This window comes from Taurulus bubalis (assembly GCF_910589615.1).
Source record: "Taurulus bubalis genome assembly, chromosome: 2".
NCBI classification, from domain to species: domain Eukaryota; kingdom Metazoa; phylum Chordata; class Actinopteri; order Perciformes; family Cottidae; genus Taurulus; species Taurulus bubalis.
Genome location: NC_136590.1, coordinates 14,181,934 through 14,193,750, shown reverse-complemented (window position 1 = coordinate 14,193,750; position 11,817 = coordinate 14,181,934). Strand labels below are relative to the sequence as shown.

The 11,817-nt window shown below is 41.5% G+C and overlaps 2 protein-coding genes across 2 annotated transcripts; both read left to right on the top strand.

Annotated features, from left to right (window-relative positions):
* Nucleotides 1-795: 795 nt before the first annotated feature.
* On the top strand, nt 796-2,699 carry cUnh8orf33 (chromosome Un C8orf33 homolog). Its single transcript, XM_079236825.1, has 5 exons — nt 796-958; nt 1,242-1,708; nt 1,798-1,888; nt 2,105-2,251; nt 2,369-2,699. Exons 1-5 carry the CDS (start codon nt 931-933, stop codon nt 2,566-2,568), a joined length of 933 nt encoding a protein of 310 aa, XP_079092951.1. The 5' UTR covers nt 796-930; the 3' UTR covers nt 2,569-2,699.
* A 2,097-nt stretch (nt 2,700-4,796) lies between these two features.
* On the top strand, nt 4,797-10,155 carry anks3 (ankyrin repeat and sterile alpha motif domain containing 3; the record flags this gene model as incomplete). The annotated part of the gene is made up of 15 exons (XM_079213966.1): nt 4,797-4,963; nt 5,560-5,758; nt 6,525-6,646; nt 6,724-6,805; nt 6,907-7,024; nt 7,126-7,275; nt 7,544-7,669; nt 7,821-7,936; nt 8,023-8,187; nt 8,274-8,398; nt 8,482-8,623; nt 8,741-9,014; nt 9,091-9,153; nt 9,354-9,447; nt 9,554-10,155. The coding sequence occupies 14 exons, from the start codon at nt 4,797-4,799 to the stop codon at nt 9,434-9,436; spliced, it is 1,932 nt and encodes a 643-aa protein (XP_079070092.1). The 3' UTR covers nt 9,437-9,447; nt 9,554-10,155.
* Between the last annotated feature and the right edge of the window lie 1,662 nt (nt 10,156-11,817).

Here is an 11,817-nt window from a genome sequence, read left to right as displayed (position 1 = left end):
ACCTGCGCAAGTACTGAGCGCCAAAAAACAAATTCCGCATCACGTTTCTGCTGACAGAGCGTGGATAGATAATTCTGTTAATATCATACATTGCTGGTGTCCCCGTTTCTTTCTTAGATCAACATATGTTTGGCAACACCCTGGACAGTGGTCAAGCATCAGGCAACAGACTGACACAAACAATCAGATCCTTTGTGCCTGTTCAAAGAGGGCTCAGCTGTAAACTAATACAGAGAGCAGCCAGCCATCAACAGCCTGGTGACAAATTCCGCTTGTTTCATTACCATTCATAAGATTACGTTATCCTGTTATACTCTCAAGTTATCTTTATCATCATACATAGTTTACAGCCTGTTTATGATTGCAAATTACTCTTGCTGTTGTCTTTATATTGCTCTAACCTCTTTTTGTGTTATACTTTTATTTCTTCATATATTCTTTTGTATCTTCATTTAGTTTTTTGATTGTGTTGTTTTTCAGGCTTGAAAGGTAAAATATTTAGAAATTAAGCTTTATTTTAAATTTTTTTTGCACATTAATCCGTGATGTCCTTTATCCCTATTCACCGTTTTCTATGTCTTTATTTGTCATCTACAAAAACATCAAATCAGTCTGTAATGTCTGCGTATTCATCTTTCAGTTTATAGTGATTAAAACATCGTTTTAGTCAATCTACTCACTTAACTAACTGGGTCACGAGAAAGCCACCAAGAGGAACGACACTCGCTGGGGAAATATCCCTAGACGGACGTATTATCAGGTCCCACCGATGGTACGTTTTTCTGAACGCAACAACACCGAACAGACAATATTTATTTCATAAATTGAGCCTGCACCGCTGAGCTCGTCTGTATTCCTGAAGCGTTGAGCTAAACGGTTCAGTCGAAGAGATGCCTCAACTGAAGACCTGCAACACTGGAAACAAATAGCATGACAGAGGAAAGGCTGCTGTTAATAGGTACATCTAATCTTAGTCAACATGAGCTACGAGTCTTGCTATAGTCACGTGTGTGGTCTATTGTCGGCCGCATTTTAGGAACAAAATGAAAATATGTTGACTGAAGTTACTTCGATCAGTTGTGAGCTTAACATGTCTTCAATGACGTTGGATCGTGTCGTACATTGGTGTGTCGGTTAGAATCAAAGTTAAAATACTGATTTGAGGTAATTAATGCAATTCAAAGTCGATGCCTCCAGAAGTACGTTATTCATGTGTTTGTGTGTGTATGTTCGTTCAACAGATATTGAACCGAAGCCAAACAGCTCTGGTCCCGACGACGAAAGAACCGAGAAGCCCCTCTGGCCTCACATTGACAACACTTTCAGATTTAACTTCCTCCCTGACAACAGTCCAGCACTCCAAGAGAAAACACCTCCATCAGTCGGCGGGACCAAACCGGGAGCGAGCCGGATATCCAATACAGGACAGGACTCTGCTTTTGCATTCAACTTTCAACTGTCTCCTGTGGAAAACATGGAGATGACAGAGACCCGAGACATTTCCTCTCCAAGCAGCCAACGCTGTGTCCCAGAGGAAAAGCCTTCCCCAAGGCAGGAGGTTAACTCTCCACCTGAGCCGTCAGTGCAATCAAAAGCAAAGAAGAAGAAGAAGAAGAAATCTGGAAAGAAAAACCTCTCGGCTAGCGCAGAGGCACAGCAGACTCCAAGTTCAGCTGAGGGGAATCAAGGCGGTGAGGACGCAGAGCTGGTCAGTGTGACATCATTTTCTTCTAAGTAATCCCAGTGGGTCCAAGTTGATTTGTTGATTTCATGTCTATACGGGGCTGTGTATTTCAGACTGCACAGGAGCAGCTGAACAGACAGCTGGACTGGTGCATCGAGCAGCTGGAATCGGGAATGGGGTCCCATAAGGGTCCACCAAAACAGAGTATGACGTTTACCTTCCACATCATTGACCAGTTCACACAAAATACATTTGGAATTGTATTACTCAGCCATGTTTCCCCTTGTGGGATTAATAAAGTATGTATCTATCGATCGAGGTGCACATGTGAAGCCTAGTGTGAACATAAACAAAGTGTACTTTGTAGTATTACAAAGGTAGGTGTTAATGACATGTTAATACCATATTTTCTCCCTGCAGAAGAGGAAGCCTCTCGTGCCCTGAAGACTCTACGAAGCGCAAAAGCTCCTCTGGCCAAGAAGAGGCAGGTGATGAGAGCCATGACCGGAGATTACAGGAAAAAAATGGACGAGGAGAAGAGCAAGCAGTACAAACTAATTCAGAGTGGTGAGTGGATTGTAGTAGTGGAGTGATTTGACCAGTAAAAATAACTAATGAACTGTGAAATAACTTTAAAGTTTGGTCGAAGTGCTGTTAATAGAAAGGTTTCTCCAATCCCAACAGAAATTGCGTCAGCGCAGGTCAAAGTGGTTTCAAATTCTCCAAAGAAGTCACTTTTCCACCGGAGAGCTGAGGTCAAAACAGCAGGCACAAAGGACCTGGATGCTGCCGAGGATACAGACCTGAAAGCACAGACGCAGGAAGAGACGTCAGCTTTTGTATTTACTTCATCAAAGGAGGAGTTTAAATTCAATTTTCTCTGATTTTCACCCTGGAGACACGTTTCCTCCAACGTTATGTTGAACTGTGACTGTGGGCTACATTGGAGGTAATGGGAGAAATACAATCATAACACTTAAAATCTCACATTCAAACTCTTCAATTGCTGACTGCTTGTACCAAATATCGTAATAAAGGATTTTGTATTTCGTATGCATTGTATTTTTTAAATGAAGTTATTCCTCATCAGCAGTTACTGTGTTGAGGTCAGGTCAATCTACAGATGTGTTGTTAAGTGAAGGGCAGAGCGGTCATAAAAAGTTGCTTGGTAATAATTGCTTTGATAAATGTCACTCCTCTGAAGGTGTAGTTAGTAAGTGGCAGTCTGAATACCAACATGTCTATTCATAATGTCATCCTTAAATACCTTTATTAGTTAAGGGAAATACTGTGTTTTGTAAACAGTTACTTACTCCTAACATTACAGTGCCATTTATTAGTTATTACAACGTTTATGTGCTTGTGACTCCTCAAAATGAAGCGATCTACTTGTGACCAATCTTTACAGGTCTGAGTGTGGAACTGTGAGCAGTCCAATCAAAAGTAGGATTTTCAAACTGTTTAATTTGAAATACTTTTGGAGGCATGGGGAGGTGAAATTTTCAAGTATTCACATTTAATCACTATTGTTTAAAAAAAAAATGAAAACCTGGAAAATAGTATAGATTGTACTGTCACATATTTTCAGTTTAGGCATCCCTTGTTGGGTCTTAACCCCCAGGTTGGGAGCCAGTGACATAGGATTTGAACAATCAGACTCTTTGACACATATAAACTAAATAATTTTCCTAAAGATCAATCCAGAGTTCATTATTAAACAAGCCAGTCATTACTATATACAGTATTAGTCCATGCCCTGTTCAAAACAAAGTTTCGCAGGAACGTCACAATTTAAACCGGAAAGGGCGGGGAATGATTCAACACGAGCACAATTGAGTGTGACACACAAAACAAAAAAGTGTCAGCCGTTGAGAAAACAAACTAACGGGACCTCTTCGTAAGTTTTTACCTCCAGATATTCGCCTATATTATAACACATTGGTTCGTTTAGTGTTGTCGTGTGACTTTGTGTTGTCTGTACATTATTAGGAAGGTGGGCAGTAGTTAGTTCACACCGGGCCGAACATTGAGCGAGATAAAGAGTGGAGTCGGACGCTCGAGCTAGTAAAAGACACCAAGATGAACAAAATGTCCAATTTAAAGAGGAAGAATTAAAGGTGACACTGGCTAAAACTTTGGAAGACTGATGAAATATGTTACCGTTACACGAGAAAATATTGAACTAGTATGGAGGGACTGTGCTGATCTTATTTAATAGAGTACCACGGTGAGAAGATGGAGGAAAATCCCAGTGAGCTGGAAGGAAGCGACAGTTATTCAGATCAGGAAACCACTGTATCCAGTGTTGTCTCGAGGATAAGAAACGCGCAGACAGTGGCCGTTTTTTAAATGTTGAAACAGCTGATGACATGTTAGGGAGAGAGTAGGATGAGAAAGGGTCCATTGGTTTATGTATTTTCTCAGTGGAGGAACTGTTCATGTAAAATATTGTCAGCATTATCAAATAAACTCCTCATTGGTGTCCTACTTTTATTTCCTGTTATGATTAATGATATATTTGTAAATATGACTATGGGAAGATCAATGTTTCCAGATGACAGGGTTTTGTGGAACAGAGGGAGAAATGCATAAAACATGGTTCAGAGACTACAAAATGGGATTAAACATGTTGAAATGTGGGGGATTTCAGTGGGAAAAAAAGATACAGGGAAGATAATCATATCATAACAGGGATGTCATGTGTACAGATTGTAAAGCCCTCCGAGGCAAACTTGTATTTGTGATGTTGGGCTATACAAAATAAACTGAATTGAATTGAATTGAATTGAATATGAACATACATGGGCTTGTTTGCATATGAATCACAAATTAAACCTTTTATCTTCATTTTTGGTGCTCATTCTCAGGGCCGCTTCTGTTTTCCTATGTCAATTGAATCATCAACATCCCTAGCACCGCTTTCACTGTATAAACTATATTTATTTACACACTTCATATACTTTGCATTTTTATTATTTAATCTTCTTAACTGTCTAATATGTAACTCTGATTGCTGCTGTCACAATCAAATTTCCCCTTGGGGATGAATGCAAGTATATATCCTATCCTATCCTTTCAGGTGTGTGTGGAGGAACGAGCGAAGAGGTAGAAAATGTCTGAGCTCAGTGATGAAGCCAGTGAATCCGAGCAGCTGGGTGCCAGCCTCTCCCTGTGGCTGGGTGACTCCCTGGTGGGACTTGAGGAGCTGGACGTTCCTCTGGACCTCCACACCGCCTGCTCCATCGGCCAGTATGACGTGGTGGCCGAGTGTATTAAAAAGTGGGTGCCTAGGTAATATCACTATCACCAGATGTGTTTGTTACACCCACAGCCTTATCAATCTGCATTGATAACTATGATTGTAGAATATTCACCACTCAGGACTGTGTTCATTACCAGGTGCTGTGACTAACACTACGAATGTGGGGTTCCTAGTCAGGCACAATGAGACACCATAAGAGTCCATTTTAATTGGGATTGTTTATTCTGTAGACATGCACAGGTGGTAGGGCAGGTAAAGGCTGGCACAAACAATGCTGGTTTTAGCCTCAAAAATAAAATATGTACCATGTATTATCACCATACACTACATTTAATACATGGGAAGCAAATATCTGGCTACCCAACAATTAACACAATGTACTTCCTTCAAAGTTAACATAAATAACTCCAGCATCAAGGTACCATATACAGAAATCTACTAAGAACCAGGAAACTCACATTTTTCACTCAAAACATTGTTGCCAGTCGAGAGCCCAGGGTTATGCTGAACGTAATGCCAAAGGGCTCACACCTGAACTCAACCCTTATAGGGGCTCTGATCATCGACTGCTCCCCAAGCTGCTCTTCACAACAATGACCTTGTGTCCTTTCAGACGTGAGGTGGACCTGAATGGCAAGAACGTTGGAGGATGGACCCCACTGATGTATGCCTCTTACATCGGCCATGACAACATTGCAAATCTCCTGTTGGAGGCAGGTGTGAATGTAAACGCTACCACTGCCAAAGGATTAACCCCCTTGATGCTGGCAGCGAGCTGTGGGAATGAAAGCATCGCATACTTTCTGCTTCAGGTACAAAGTGGCTTTCAGACAGTAACCGTTCATGTCATGCTATGTTGGTGTGTTCAGAAAACGGCACATGTTGAGATATGTTTTATTCAGGAATAGAAAATGTAGCCATGCAGCATGGATAGTCCCACTTCAGTGACAAAATTAAACCATTCAGAGGGATTGGATGGTTTGTTGCTGAAAAGCATTGCATTCACAACAGTGTTTTTGAAAATCAAACCCAGAAGGCAAACAGTAAGCCAATCCCTTTTCAACGCAAGTGATTGACAGTTTATTCTCAAAACCCAGATGTTCTCTTTGAATGTTCAATAAGGGCAGTTTCATCTTATGAATACCAGTGTCCTTTAGGAAATGTCACGTGAAGCTAATTGGATTATAGTTAATGAACTAAATCAGGCAAAGCCACCAGTATGCTCCTCATAGGGTTGGATTAATATCCAGCTCCACATAAGTGAAGGCCACCTGCTGGTAACGATGTCACATTACCATAAAATAAGGTATACAGTATGTCTATAGGAGCACTTTGAGGTCACATCTGGTATATATCAAAGAATGTGCATTATATTGGAAATGAATGAATCTGGATGAAACTAATTCACAAGATGAACTTTTAATATCAGCAATCTTAGGTTGAATCTAAGAGATGATCTATCATAAAGATGGAAGAATCATCACTTATTTTCTTGATAATGGGTTAGATTTAAAGTTCTCTGTTTTAACACTTTTTGTTGTTCAGAGTATTAAAGGCTCGTTTTTCTTACCCCAAAAGCAAGGTGCTGAGTTGGAGCTGAAGGACTCTCGAGGCTGGACCGCTCTGTTCCACTGCACAAGCACAGGCCACCAGCAGATGGCCCGGTTCCTGCTCGATAACAATGCTGATGCCAATGTCAAGTGAGCGTCTTCATTCATCCTAAAACCACTGTAGAATTTCAGACCAGAGTTTGTCATTACCTTTACTTCCTCCACAGGGAGCCTGGGTCTGGTTTCACTCCGCTGATGGAGGCTGCTGCCTCTGGACATGAAATCATTGTCCAGTACCTACTTGATCATGTGAGTGGGTTACATTTGCACACCGAGAATGGGTGATAGCATTACACAAACAAGATAACACCTTATGATCAGGACATCTGCTTTGTTTTATTCGTTGACAGAAAGTTAAAGTGGATGACCGTAATAATAAAGGCGAGACTGCTCGTGCTCTCGCCATGATATACGGCTATACCAAAATTGTCAGCATCATGGACTCGCATTCTCCAAGGACCAAACCAGGTATTTGTTGAAACTCCTCATTGCTTTTCTTTTGACTAAATATGTTGTTCTCCTATGTCTTTTATATTCTTATTGATTTTCTGTGTGTTCCAACTCGTCAGGACATTTTGAAGACCTGAGCTCCTCTGAGGACTCGGACAGCGCACCGCCACGGACGAGGCACAGTCGAAACCGAGCTAAAGGCGTTAGCATCCATGATGGGCCCCAGGCCATTGCCAAGTTCCGAGTAGGAGGCACCAGCAAACTGTGTGGTACTGTCATATATGATATCTGATCAAATTACACAAACGTTTCTAATGAAAGGGAAATACAATCGGTCTGTACATGAAAGAAAAGGAGGTTGACTGACACGTACACTTTGGTGTACAGTGGATAGATTTCCCTTGAGTGCTGAAAAGCTATGGAAATGGAGATTTCATCACAGGGATTATTAAGAAATGTGACAAATCAGTTTTCCTAAAAATAAGAACTACTCAATCTCTCTCAGCATAAAGTTGAATACGGCTCTTCTCCTCACAGAGCCTCCGGCAGCGCCGCCTAGCTCCATGGCATCTCGTGATATCGGCGAACAGAGTGAGGGTATGCGCTACCGTGATGTGACCTCACCCATAAACGAGCTGGACGGCCAGAGCAATAGCAGCAGAGGTGAGAGGCACACAATTACGAGTGTTTTGTGACGTCTGAAATGTGTCTTTGGAAGAAAGGCACCGGAAGCCAAACGGCATTGTGATATAATGTCCTCAGCTACACTGGGTGTCCGCCAAAGCAATCCAATATTTTAATGATACCGCCACAGATGACAGTCCATTTTTTGAAAATGACATGCCCACCATGAGGAGCAGCAGCAGCAGTAGCGAAGGCCTGCCTCATGTGATTGGCCTCAAGTGGGAAGGCTCAGTGGAGAGTAACGAGGTGAGCGCGAGAGCACTTTCATTTTTCAGTCAAACACCAGAATGTAGTTACATTTCTCTGTGACGCCGTGTTCCTTTCTCCATCAGGACTCCGACCAGTGCAAAAAGAGCAGCTCTCGCCGCGTAACTAAGGGCCACCACTCAAAAGGCAAGAGTCGCCATGGAAGCAACGATGCGTCTCACCCAAGCGGTACAGGGAACTGTGGGATGCGCTCCCATGTCGGTCTTCCACCTTCTTACACTGGTCCAAAGGCATGTCTACATTTGCTTACTTTCTGATGTATTCATACTTTGTCTATTCTGGTCTGACTTGGGTCTAAAATGGTCTATTTCTGTAGGAGCTAGCAGAGTTCTTGGAACAAATTGGCTTTTCTAAGTATCTCCCCGTTCTTGAAGAGCAAGACATTGACCTGCGGATATTTCTCACCTTGACTGAACATGATCTCAAAGAAATCGGGATCACGTAAGAGACTCTTTCACACTAACCCCCGGCACATGCAGCCTTTGTTTTGCACATGAAAGGCTGAATCCGTTTTTGCACCCCAGATTGTTTGGACCCAAGCGAAAGATGACCTCGGCTATAGCGAGATGGCACAGCAGTGCGCGACCACCCAGCGATGCTCTGGAACAGGCTTATGCTGACCAGCTCGAAGCGGAGATGCAGGAGATGGCCATTCAGCTACACAAAGTAACGACAACGCAAACACTCACTGTAAGTGTCATACAAAAGTTCACACTTTTGTATGACACTTCTTGACCGGACGGAAAATCTTTCACCCACGTTAAACTAACTCTCCTTGTCTAGCACTGTGAGGAGGCGGAGAGCCTTCAGAGCCAAGTGTCTCAGGAGAAGGAGCTGCGTACCGTGATGGAGGGATGTCTGATGGAGGACAAGATGGCATGGAGGAGGGTCCATGCTGAGCTAGTGGAGAACCACCGGCTGGCTCAGGACATGACCGCCACACTGGCGAAGTCCAGGGCCTGTAGCGCTGAACTGCTCTCCTGTTTCACTACTGATAGGAATAGCAGCTCATACGCTACCGCGGAAGATACAACCAAAGGTGACAATAGTGTTAAAGGTGAGTTGAGGTCGTCTGTGCTGGATAACTCCTTGTACATTTTGTGATTAATACATTATTTTACGTTTCATTGCAGCTGGAGAGCGCTCCAGTGTTGCAGAGTTACTAGAGAAGCTGGGTTCCTATGAAGAAGAACTGGGTAAGATGGCATAGTGCTCGGTGATTGTGTGTCGTTTAATGCTCATCCTGTTGTTTCATATTCTATTGTTAATGTAATATGTTCCTGTTTCTTGCACTGTGTTTGTCTAATGTTATGCACCCCCCGCCGTGACAAATTCCTTGTATGTGAAACATACTTGGCAATAAACGATTCGGATTCTGCTTGCTTCGTCATTACAGCGGGGACCCTGCAAACTGTGCTTCACAGTCTGAGGCGACTGAGTTCCCCCGAAAAAGTCTCAGATAGCTGGGAACAGCCTTAACTATTTTGCAGGTGAGTGCTTTCTATACATTTCATTGGATGAAAACAACACGTGTTGAAAGAGTTCTAGCAGTGATAAATCAAGAGAAAATAACTTTTCTTTCTTGTATTCGAGGAGGCTTCTTGCCAATATTTGACGGAGGGTGATCTAACCACCCTGAACAATCTCACTGAAACGAGAAGGCCAATGACAAGGCCTGCCCTGCCGGACCAGAGCGGCTCAAGGAGGGATACAGCTGACCTGCTGCTCCTCCCGGATTGGGTGATGGACCAGAGCTCGCCAGATGTGGACGGCAGCTATTGCAGTGAAATGACAAAAAGGCAGGAAGGGTACCTGACCCTCACTCGCTTGTGCTGGTTGGATGCTGGACTCCAGCAGTTTTGTTGAGAGGAGACGGGACTGATCGCAGATCAGAGGCTGCAATACTGTGAAATGTTTTGAAAAAAACTGTACTCTCTTCCTATATGAAATGTGGTTTATATTATGTTTGTGCCACAAACCGAAGAGCAAGAGTCAGTTAAGACATTAGTTATTTGAATGAAATCATAGTTTGAAAATAATGTCCTGCTGAATGCATTGAAGAGAAATATGTGAACCCTGTCAGTTAATCATTTACAGCAATTGACATTCTTCCAACAGATTTGTCACATGTACAATGAAGCGGTTAGCATAGCATTACGATTTACTCTGTAGTTTCATAAATGTGATCTGCCTTACCCCAAAATTCTCCCATATCTTTAAAATGCCAAATAGTCTTGGTTGTATTAAAACCTTGTTGCCTGGAGTGTGGACACAATTTCTTCAAGTTATATTTTTTTCAACCTTTTTTAACATAATCAGTGGATGTTTGCTTCATTTTTTATTTGCAAACCGATTATATGATCAAAACACAAATTTATGACAGTTTGAAGAGAATAATTACAAATGTATTGGAGTTCCAGTATTTAGCAAAACTAGGTGAGACAATAATATTTACACATTGTGGACAAAATGATCCAAACCAGTATTTATTACATATATAAATAAATAAAAGAGATTCCATTACCAGTTTTAGAAAGTTTTCAGAGGTTAAGCAACAGTAAAATGTAGTCTCAAGCATGTAGCAAGAAAACATTAATAATGCCGAAACTGGATTTTCTCTTGGATGTAAATTTTGAATTCTGTTCAATTCTTTTTGAGAAGCAGCTGAAAACCGCAGAATTTTTTGACTTTGTCAATTTGTGGCGATGAGAAGAGTCCACAATGCATAAAGTGTGTGCATAATTTATTAATATCATTAACACAGTTGTTTATTTTTTTTTACTTATTAACCCTTCTTGAAATAGGATTCATGGTTCTTATTGAGCTCTGCATTAGACTTCAGGAGCCGGTTTTTCAAAAGTTTTAATCTGGATCAAACTGATCCAGATTGAATTGACGTAAAGAACAACAAGTAGAATAGTGTGGGGTCACTCCAATATGCTTCATTTGAACAGAAAATAGGACTGAACGGAACAGCAAACAATATAAACATCCCCCTCCACTGTCCATTTCTTGGAAACAGGCAGTCCGCTCATCTGAGACCTACACCAAATAAATAAATACATACTTTACTCACAAATACCTTATGGATGCTTTTCATTGTCCTACACAACATGGCGCAAAGTCCTTCTCTGTGATGACGTCCCTGATGCACCTGAGCCCATTGGAGAAACTGACCAACCTCCGGCATTCTGTCAGAATGAGGGCCGACTGGACGACCAATAAGAGATGCAATTGTTAGACACTATTTTTGATAAGTCCATGACTGATGATTGTGTCAGTGTGATTAATGTGACAGTTTGGGGGATTCATTTATGGGGCAGAAATATTTATAATTTATAATTTGCTGTACTGAAGGGTTGCTAGCCTACATATCCTACCTACTTTATGTACTTCCTGTTGAATAATTCAAGTGAAATTGATGAATAAATATAAATACTGTAAAATACATGATATAAATGTTGTATTATTTAACTAACCAATTTTAGGGACCTAGTATTATTACTAATATCCACCATGAATCCACCCTCCTGCTGGGATCAGTTTAATCCTGATTTTTGGGATCAAAATGATCCCAATCCTACCAAAAAGTTTTGAAAAACCCAAACTCAAGGTTTGATCCAGATAAACAACAAGATTGGATTACGTGATCCAATCCAATTTCTGAATCCTTTTTTTCTTTTGAAAAACCCATTTTCAAGATTTGATCCAATCCGATAGCCGTAATCCAATCAGATTACTTTTGAAAAAACGGCCCCAGGAGACATATCTTGGGAGATTTGAAAAAAGGTATAGACTCACTCTTGGACTTAATGTCTTGATTTATCTAATCTAAACAAGTGGCTTAGATTTGTCCGATT